The sequence below is a fragment of the Polistes canadensis genome, unplaced genomic scaffold, assembly GCF_001313835.1.
Source record: "Polistes canadensis isolate GaletaPanama2010 unplaced genomic scaffold, ASM131383v1 scaffold_139, whole genome shotgun sequence".
Classification (NCBI taxonomy): Eukaryota; Metazoa; Arthropoda; class Insecta; order Hymenoptera; family Vespidae; genus Polistes; species Polistes canadensis.
Window position 1 is genome coordinate 214,554 of NW_014569686.1, and position 11,624 is coordinate 226,177.

An 11,624-nucleotide genomic window follows, 5' to 3' on the forward strand; every position below is an offset into this window, starting at 1 on the left:
TCCGAGTTGCAGTAGCGGATACGCAATAGGTTTCGTCCTGAATGACAATCGTGTTTTATTAATATCGTGCGACGTCGTTCAGTGTAACATATTGTGACCCATAGCAGGTTATCTCGAACGAACGGTATCGAATGACTACGATTTTATCCTATCGATCATCGTACGATCAAACCTTATTACCAATTTATCACCATTACTAACAATACAAATTAATTAGGCTTATTAATAAATGATTATTAATTAAAAATATTAGTTGGTTAATAATTAATACAAAAATTAATAAATTTCAATATTATTTAAGGGACATACGTATAAAATACTAGACACCTGGTTAAATTTATTACACGAGTATAGAGAACAATTTATAGGACTGCTAAATAATTAACAAATATGTAATAATGTATAATGTAATTTAATGAAACAAATTTCACTATTTTAGAAGCTACTATAAAATATTGTAAGTTACAACATGAAATTTCCTAGATTTTGAATGTTCAATCAAATATAAAATAGCATTGATGATGTATCATACACGAAGGACAAAAATTGAGCAAGAAATTCGTTTTATCGAAGAGTCACAACGTGTAGTAAGAAATTCTTTGAAGGGACTTTCATAGATCACGTATCACTTTCGATGAACGATGATTCAAGAAGAGAAATGCAATGAGACAGAATCAAACGTTCGATGCTGAAATTCGAGACTCGGAGATTCGAGAGACTTCAACGCTTGGATAAGAAAGATCCTACTATAACAAGAGACATCGATGCAAGTGAAAATGATTTCAAAGGTATACGCTACTTATATATTATATCCGTAAGATTAGAAATAATATTCTAAGTATATAACTATATATAAAATTAGAAATTCTATATATAGATTAACATCTAGGATTTAAAATCAGAAGAAAAAAAAAAGAAGGAAACAAATAAAAACAAAAGTCAATTTGCCATTGTTGAATAGGAAAAAACGATGGTATTATTTTCTCTCGATTGTTGTTTCTTTTCTTTTTTTACTTTTTGTTTTTTTTTTCTATGCGTCTATCTAGTCGTAAATTATGTCACTGAAATTGCATTGTAGTTCAACGACGTGGCAGGAAAAGACATTGTGTTTCCTCGTCATTCGTTTTGTCTTTTCTTCGAGATACCGCCTTCGCCTTCGCCTTAGCAGCCTTGTATCTGACTCTGCGAGTATTCTCGAGTGCTCTCCTTGTCGAGAGAGAAAGTCTCTTTTTCGATGTGTTTGTATATACCATGTATATAAATGTATAGTACGATGTATGTATCTAGTATCTATCTCTGCAGCTTCTTATGTCTACGTACGTAGACCGTCATCCGACCATCCAAATACTTTTATTTCATTTCAATTATTTTTTTTACTTTTCTAATATAATTATTCATCGTCATTTTATATAATTATTATATTTTATATTCCTTTTCTTTTTCTTTTGTTTCTCGTTTTATTATGAATAATTTTATTCACATTTTAATGTTATATTTGCATAATGAACCAAAAATATTTAAATAATTTAACAAAATTAAATGCTCTTTCTTGAAACTTTAAATATACAAGAATAAATATCAAACACAAAATATATATCAAATTAATAGAGAGAAATATTTAAGTGAAAATGATTAGATATTGTTATTAATTGTATGAATAAATATAGATAATAATAAATGTTCAAAATGAACACATGAGATTGTTTTAGGTTATCCTGAGTTAGGGTCCTAATAGCTCCGACATTCTTCTTGCGCAACGAAACGCAAAGACCTTTAACGTGGTGACTGTCTTCTACTATATATATATACATACTATAGTTGTCGGTAGTTGCGTTCGCAACTATCGGCTAGTTTATACAGCTCACGGTTTCATTGGGCCTTGACACCTACAGTACTACTCGAGACATCGCGATGAATCGATACAAAAAGCTATATACTGGAACGATTAATTCAACTCAAATCATGCCTTTTAATTACTAAATAATAATTAATTGTAATTTTAAAAATTCAATAATTTGCAATGTTATATAAAAAGGATATAAACTGTATTTGAAAATAATATTAAATATCTAATATTATATAAAAGAAGAGAAGAAAGTAGGTAATCACTAATGTATGCGAAAAATTCTAATCATTCGACTATGAACATGATTAGAAATTAAAAAGAAACAGAACAATAATATCTATATAAAAGAAAAAGAAAATAATTAGAGAATGATTTGAATGAAATTATAAATATTTGTTAAATGAAACAATGAAAAATTATAATCTTTAGACAAGCGACAAACTTGTAAGTACATAATATTAAAAAGAAAAGAATTATGTTCTTCCTGTATTTTGCAAAGTTTACTCGTGTCAGTATTAGCTAGCATCGATAACGGAAGCTTTGAGTTTCACTAACGTTTGTTTTGCTTTTCTTTCTTTATTTCTTTTTTTTTTTTCAAGGCTTTGCGGACATTCCACATAAACTAACTTAAACTCTTCTCTTTAAAACGATTACTACACAACAACACCATCAACGTAAGTACCATAAACCTTTATTCATATATCTACATTAGCTAATTCTCGTGTCGTTGCTTATTGTGAAAGCGCTTAATAACGCTAAAATCTACATTAAATCATCTCCCAAATAGAAAATTTATATATTTATTCAACTAAAATCTTACATTAAAATTCATTACAATTTCATTTAATTTAACAATTTATTATATCACTCAATTAAAAATCAATTTTGTTACTTTACAATTCATGACCTAATGAATTTTTATTTAAACAATAAACACATAAATTTATCCAACCAAATAATGAATACAAAAAAAAGTACACATCTTTGATAATAAATTTTCTTTTTATCTTAATAAATGAATGTTTACAACTTTGAATAGAAATACTTTAATTGGTATAATGTACATCTACATATTAATTAAAGAACAAACAACATTTATATAAAATCAAATGAACGTTTTACATGGTAGTATAAGAACGGTGCTTCGTTCGGGATAAGTAGTAGGGAGTTTTAGAAGCATAAAGAATCTCTCCTTTTCTCTCGTACATCGAAGTCGAGTCTTTCCTACGTGGTGTCCAGTTTTCATTGCACTGGTGGGGTGTATCCAGGTGGCCGTGGTGGGTGTCGTATAAGTAGAGGTCTGCCTTTGCCGCCGTTCTCATACCCTCACCACCACGTTCTTCGACTACCTCTTACTTTTACTCCGTGACTGAACGTATCTTTCTTTATCCTTCTTTCTTTCTTTTATTTTTATTAATTATCATTATTATTATAATTATTCTATTTCCCTTCCCCTTTCTGCCCATTTATTTTTTCTCATTTTTTATTAACCCCTCCATTCCACCTCCCCTGCTCACCTCACCTCTTCACCTTCCTCCTTTCTTTCTTAAGTTTGTCTATGTGTACGTGTGTGAGTGTGTGTAGGTGTTTGTATGATCCGACATTAACGGGGGAAAATCATTCGTTTGATTTCGCGAGTCGTAGGTCGTAAGTTGCGCGAATACGACGACCTGAAAGGAAATATCGTTATAAAAAAAAGAAAAATATCGTATAATCTATCATCTCGCTAATGATCTTGATTTAAGAGATCAGAGCGATGATCATCACGTGTGTTATACGGTGACAAAGATCGACGTTTTACAAGAAAAATATCTAAAGGAACACATTGGAACGAAAAGAAAATAGTGTTTTGACAAATAGTTGATCAAAGATTCGAATTGTATTTGGAAAAAGAACATTTTTTCACGAGAAAATATTGAAATATAAAATCATCGTTTTATTGATTGGTGGTGCTAAAAAAAAGGGAAGAAGAAGAGGAAGAAGAAGAAGAAAAAAGTAAAAGGAGAAAGAAGAAAGTGTGCTGTGCAGACATGTGGCTGAAAAACGTTCTTTTGTGAGTACGACGATCAACGATGACGTTTACGTTGGTGTCTCTTCGAAATATCATTATTTTCTTTTTCTTTTATTCTTTTAGCGTTTTTCATTATATTTTAATATCTTTTTATTGTTCATTATCATTCCATCTTACATTTTTCATTTCAAGTGTATCTTTATCTGAATACATTTATGTGTATGTGCATGTGTGTGTTTATCGAAAAAAAAAACAAGAGAAAATAATTACTTTTACGTACGAAAAACGTACGATTATTTATTTTGGACCAGTTTTAACTTAAGTGAAAGGGTGATTAAATATTCACGTTTCGAGAATTAAATTAAATCTAACGTCTAATCGAATCGAATCGAACAGAATCGTATCGAATCGGATCGAGAATCGAAGAACGTCGATACTGTCCTAAATTATTATGGCGTCTGGATCGATAGATCTTTTTACAAAGAAAGATAAATAATTCTTCTTAGTTTATGATCTACGTATATGATTTTATATATAATTTTTTGTTTTTTAATATAATTCAATGTAATGAAATGTTGGAAACGTTTTTCATTTGGAAGATAAATCTTCTGAAATTAAATCGATTTTTTGGGCTCATTAAAACGACCATATGTAAGAGTCAATCAAAGATAAAAAAATAGATTTAATTATATGTGCATTATTTATAATACTAAATTATATTTTTAATATATACAAATTTATCTAATTTTTTGTAGAATTAAAAAATATTATCAAGTACGATAGTAAAATTAATTTTGAGTATGATCGTAATGACCATATGTATCAGTCAACCAAAGATAAAATAACAGATTCGATTATGCTCCCAATTTACAATACTAAATTTTAATCCAATATATATATATATAAAAATGAATAAAACTTTTTACAGTATAAAAATATCTTCGAGTACGTGAATAGAATCAATTTTGAACATAATGGTTAATATAACCATATGTAGGAGTTCCAAAAATAAAATAATTAAGAAACAAATTAAAGTAAAATATCTGAAAAGTTAGATATTTTAAATAAATTAATTAAATTAACTAAATGATCTTTTCTCATTGTTATTTTACATGAATAATTTTATAAAAAATAATTTATATCATCAACAATGAGAGAGATAGAGAGACACACACACACGTGTGTTTATTTTTCCTCGAAACATATTAAAATAAAAATAGAAAAATGTGTATTATTAAAAAGAAAAGCACACACATGTATACACACACACACTCACATGTGTGTACATTCTACTCAAAATTTATATAATATATAAACAATTACTTACCTAAGTCTTATCGAAGACTCACTTCAATGTTGTAATATTATAACTTACATAAGTTAACGGTTTCGTGTCACTGAAAATATTCATGTGCAAAGAGTATACTCTCATGTACGTATGTATTTATGTATGTATGTATACATAGATAGTTATGTGTATAAATGTTTTATAGTGGAAGCAACAGCTTTCTCCCATACGATTTCACAAAATATACATATATATATATTATATTCTTATATACATTAACATACACACACATATGTAGAAAAATATCTTGGAATAACAATCTTAAATTATACCTCAATAATAATAATAACAATTTAATAAATGTGAAAAAAAAAATTCCTATAGTAAATTATTCATTTATAAAAGTGATTATTAATATCCTTTCATATTATCAATCATTTTAATATCAAACTATATGATAGAAAGAACATATGTTGTAATGATAAAACTAGTATTTCCACCTGCTTCATACATACAAATATACATAGATATGTATAAATACATACGTTCTAAAACGCATAGGTATACGATCTCTTTGCGAACCGGAAGAATCGGCCAGACGGAACGGCCGAATCTGACAACACAGCGAGTGCTTTAGCGAGTGTCGCAAACTCTTTTCATCCTGTTCTTATACATAGATAAATATCTATACGTATATGTACATTAATAAACAAAAAATAAGAACATGTTTAAAAAAGGTGTACTTGTATTAACAAGTCACTTTTCATACTCACTCTCGTAAGCTCGTAGAAAATAGATTGTCCTCTAAACAACATTTGTTCTTTTCTTTTCTTTTCTTTTCTTTTTCTTTTTCTTCTTTTTTTTCTTTTTGTTCTTTTTGATTTAAAAGACCTTGCCAAAAAAGTTGGAAGACACGTAGGGCTAATTTAGCAAGTTGCTATCCTTCGTCTTAAAATCGTCAACGGAGAAATCGATCGTAACTGATCGACCTTGCAAATGCAACATCGATCGCTAAAAGATATTTGATCCTCGATCTTTTATATCTATCCGTATGATTTATCTTCATTATATTTACTCCAATTATTTGTAATTTTATTAAATTAATAAATGTTTATTTATTTATTATTTTATTTTAATAGTTTATTATATAACAAATATTATTAATATATTAATTAATTGTGAATACTATTAGTATTGTATACAAATATAATTAATTAGTGTATTATATGAATGATTAGGTATAAGTAGGTCGTCCGAAATGATCCAAATTAAATTCCCAGAAGTCGTTCATCCGAAAGACCTTGAGACCAAAATGAGGACGAGGACGAATTTATTAAAAGCTTTCGCTTTCTTCTCCAATTACACGAATCCTCTCTCTCCAATCTTCCCATAATTAATTTCGATTCACGAAGATCTTGTTACCTAAATTATAAACTTTAACTTCCAATTCTTTTTTTTTTTTTTTACCAAAGAACAAGACCAAGAGAAAGAGTAAAGAAAAAATAGTGAAAAGTTAAAAGAGAAAAAAAAGAAAGAAAAAAAAACAATAAAAGAAGAAGAAAGAATATAAAAATAGAAGACACGGTTAAATTTGTAAAGAAGAAACTCTCTTTAGAGAGAAGGTGGCCTTTCTGATGCAGCCTGTAGCAAAAGTTGAACTAAACTTTCACTATGTTGTCGTGTCGATCACTATGCCGTCATTCTCAATGTACATTAAAACTAAGAGCATTACGTTTTGCATCCAATCTCTTCCTCTCTTCTTTTTATTTATTTTTCTAATAGAATTAAATACAATATAATATAAGTACAATAATAATAGTATTTCTTTTTTTTGTCTCATAGAATATGCTGCATTATTGCACACGTTCGAGCAAAGGATGTTACTTCGAAAACATCCATAAGCAAACAAGATGATTCGAAAGCAATAATTCCCATTGGAGGTAATAAAAAAAGAAATAATTAATTTTTTAAATCATAAAAACTGTAAAAAAGAAAATTCAAAGGAAAAAATTGTGTATTTTAGAGTTTATAACGTCTCATAAAATACCAGATGACTTAGTCAGGCCCATAATCGAGGAGGAAAGTATTATCGATGAGAAGAAAACGATTTCGAAAGATACGAAAAATGTGAAGAAAGCTAATTTGAAATTAGAATATTCGAATAAAAGAGGTTTGGATTTAGATACGATTAAATTGTTGGAACCTAAAAACGATGATCAATTGGATAAATTCGAGACGAAGAGGCAAGCACGCGTCGAACTGGAAAATTTTAGCGATACTGGAGTTTTGGAAGAAGATGGCGTCAAGAAAGTTGATTCACATCGTACGATGGTCAATCTTCAAAAAGATTCGGTTATTCCAGGTGTTTACGTCAGGTAAATCTAATATTAATTTAATATTTCATATTATTATGCAAAATTTATTATTTTACTCAATAACAAATTGTTAGTATAATGTATGTTTGTATAATTATATTCATAATAATTAACTAATAAATATTATTATAATCTATTTTGAAAAACGTGGCTTAAGGAATATTGGATTAAAGAATAAAATAAAAAATATTTCAGTAATGAATACCCAACAACTATGATGCCAATATTGACGACTTCACGAGAAGCTCGTTCATTCGATTTCGTCCCAGTGAATATTATTCGTCAGGATGGAAAAGATACTTATGCTTCATTTGCCGACCGACATTTCGATGATTTGAGTGACGTCAGTCTGGTACCAGCTGGTACAAATTCCCGTATTCAAGTAAATAATTAATTCGTAATGATTTAAAAAAAAGAAACAAAAATGAACACTTTACATACGTCAATAATTCGAATTTATTTTGATTTAGGTGAAGAAAGGACCTAACGGAAAGGATTACGAATACGAGTATGTGTATTATTATTACGACGAGGAAGATGAAAATAAAGCTGGTACATCCGGTACAGAAGTGACGAACAATTACGACGTGAATTCTAGAACTACGTCATCCCCAAGGAGAGGTGGTCAAAGTGGCAACAGGAACAAATACAACGCAGTTGATAGAGGCAGCAGCACCGTTGAACCGGCTAGCAACGAAGTCATCCCAAATAGAAATGGAAACCGGGGAAGGCAGCTCGTTGATACGGATGATGTCTCCGAAGAAAGACTTCCAGCCAATACCAGATTTCCACCCAGGTAAATTACCGTTTTTCATTCATTTAAAGTACAAACTACCAAGTTTGACTATTAGAAAAAAACAAAATTGATTAACAAATTGATTAAATAATTTGTTCATGAATGAGTTTGATGGATTGAAAATTTGTCATAATTTATGTTGACTTACATTAAAGTGATTTAATGATATGAATATTTATATTTATTATATGTTATTAATATTTGTATTTATTTTATGTTCATAGATCGCGATCGAATCACAACACAGGCACAACGGAAGCTACGAGATCACGTGGAAATCGTCCAAGACCTGGTTTAGATCTCGTCGATTCCAGTAGTTTTCGGACACATCAGGAAGGGCCAGAATTTCCTCAGGTTTTACCGAAAGGACCGGTAAGATTTCTCGGTGTAACACCTAATGAAGATACAGAAGAGAAATCGGTGACTACGAGAGGACGTGGAAGACATAGGATTCAAGAAGCTGCGGTTACTGAAGATATATCAGAAAGTCCACCAGCTGTTACACCTCTGTCTAGAAGACGTCCAGTTACTACAATTCCTGAGGTAGAATTAATGATACGAAATATTAACAATAAGAATAAAATTCAATAAAATGAAGGTATAGTAAATTAATATGTGAATAAATCGGAATAAATGAATACTTTTATTAATACTTTCAGGCTGAATTAGAATTGAACAAAGATCAATCATCGAAATTGTCCAGCGAAGAAGAAGAAGCAGACGAAGAAAGTGTCCCGTCCCTTGAAATTTCCAAAGAAAAAATGTCGGCAGAAGAGAAGGAAGCATCAGAAGAAACAGAATCGTCGTCTTCCCCGGCAGACATCAGTACAAGCACGGTTACTACGGAAAATGCTATGACTACCGAATATCCCTCGGCGATGGACAAAGTAGCTTTAGATCTTTATGCATTTTTACAAGGGCAAACCAATTTAATAGACATGCCTGGAAATGAAACTAACGAATCAACTGATTCCACGACTTCGACTATTTCTGAAGATGATGAATCAACAGATTCGATACCCACAACGACTGATTTATCTGGATCAACAGCAATTACGACTGATCCTACAATTGGTACGACATCGGTCGGTACAACAACGACTACAACAACAACGACGACGACGACGACAACTACTACAACACCAAGTACAACGACTACTACTGAACCTACTACGACAACTACAACGACAGAAGCTCCTACCACAACTGTACCAACCCCAATTGGCCGAGGCAAATTCCGTCGACCTGGAGTATCAGGTGGTGGAGTTGGAACTAGAAATAGGTCGGTAAAATAATCTTGATAATCTATTTAAGATCAACTTCCATTGGTGGTTTATTTTGGATGTTTAGATTTAAGTCAAATAATGGTAATCCAACGAGTACGACAGAAGCATCATCGCCAGTAGAGCCGACGCAAAGAACACGAGGTCGTTTCGGAGGATCCTCGAATGGGGGAGGATTTAAGAGACCAAGACCTGGTCAAAAGACATCTCAACAACAACCAGTTGAGGAGGATGCTGTTCAGAAGGAATCGGTAGGTTCTGTTGCAGCTGAAAAACCTAGTGGTACATCTCGAGGAAGATTCCGAGGTACAATTGGTTCTCGAAGTGTCTCAACGACGTCMCCTCCTGCCACTGGCACTAGTAGCAGCAGCAGCAACGGCAATGGTAATGGTGCTTCTTCAGTTGGACCATCAGGAATTTCGCGTCCTTCTTTCAACAAACTCAACATCAATCGCAAACGTGGAAGACCAACGGCAGCTCCATCGACTACGAACAGTCAAGAAGACAGTCAAGAGGAAATTGGACAAAGTCCAACAGCTGAAAGTGCAACCGTCAGTACGTTGTCCCCATCGCCTATATTAAAATCTGGTGTACGTTCGAGATTACCAGGAGCACCTGGAAGTATTGGAGGTCCTGGTAGATTATCACCTGTAGCCAGACCACCAGCTGGAAGACTAAATTTAAGACAAAAACCTGGCCTAGCTATTACTCCGGGTACATCTACAACTAGTGCACCAGAGGAAGTACCTGAAGGATCAGTAGAAGAACCAGCTGGAGAAGGAACCGAGGAAGAAACTCATGAGGTTATAAACAATCATTTATAATATATTATTTTCAAATATTTTCAATAATTTCATACATCTCTATATCTTGTCTGTATTTTATTAATACTTAAAAGATTATGATATACTGGTAAAGATAAAGATTAGGTAAAAGAAGGTAAGACGATGATGTCATCAATCCGATACATAGTTCTCTCTTTCTCTCTTCTCTTTCTCGAGTCCACTTTCACTGAATGGCCTTTTGAAATGTCATCGACGAGAAGACTCTCGAATACTTTTAATCTTTCGACCTTCTTAAACATCCTCAGTCACGAAATAGAGTGAAGCATTTCTTAGAGGAGAGATAAATAAACTTGCTATAATCGTTTATTCTAAAAAAAGAATAAAAAATCAAATAATATGATTGTCAAACAGGCGCCTGCCGAGACGAGTCCCCCAGCATCGAAACCAACAACGGTGAATCCATTGAACAAGCTCAGAAACAGAAATCGACTTCAGATTCATCCAAAGGCAACTACGAAAACACCCTCATCACCGATTGCTGCGTCGAGACGTTCGCCATTGTTACCACGTAGAAAACCAACAATAACAGAAGCACCAGCAGCTATTGCACAAACCAGTCAAGAAGAAACTTCCGAAGAAGAGACTGGTGTATCGTCATCTGATAATGAACAAGCGACCGAATTGGCAACCTCAGCTGAATCCAGCACAGCTGCCAGCACAAAGCACGAAGAAACAAGAGGGTTCGGTGGTTTGCTAGCACCGAGACGAAGGATAGCACCAAGACGTCCTGGTCAAATAGTCCCTCGAGAGTAAATAATCCAGACAATGTCGATGACGATGATTATAACAGTGACGATACTATTAACGAAACGACGACGACGATCCAAGTAGCGAAAAAATGACAAAATAATCGATTCCATTTAACGATTATTATTATTATATTCATTTATTAGATAATAATCATGGAGCTTGCATTTGGGGAGGGCGGAGGGCGGAGAAAAAGGAAAAAAATATATAAATATTAATATTTTTCAAAATTTAATAAAATAATTTAGATCGATCGCTACTTGGACGGAAACACCAATATGGTAGCTACATACATTTTTTTGTCGAATATTTACGAAAGCTCTATAAGTTTCGTATAGCAAGTCATTAAATAATATTATCGACATTGTCCACGTGCGACGATGAAGCCATTTTAATATTTATTTATCTGGCTTATTCCTTTGATGTGTACTTT

General features: G+C 32.0%; 1 protein-coding gene across 1 annotated transcript; it reads left to right on the top strand.

Annotated features, from left to right (window-relative positions):
- Positions 1-6,836: 6,836 nt before the first annotated feature.
- Positions 6,837-11,266, top strand: LOC106788404 (mucin-19-like). Its single transcript, XM_014751608.1, has 9 exons — positions 6,837-6,853; positions 6,988-7,085; positions 7,169-7,520; positions 7,716-7,902; positions 7,991-8,316; positions 8,541-8,859; positions 8,976-9,598; positions 9,667-10,402; positions 10,796-11,266. The coding sequence occupies exons 1-9, from the start codon at positions 6,837-6,839 to the stop codon at positions 11,195-11,197; spliced, it is 3,060 nt and encodes a 1,019-aa protein (XP_014607094.1). The 3' UTR covers positions 11,198-11,266.
- The last annotated feature ends 358 nt before the right edge of the window (positions 11,267-11,624 follow it).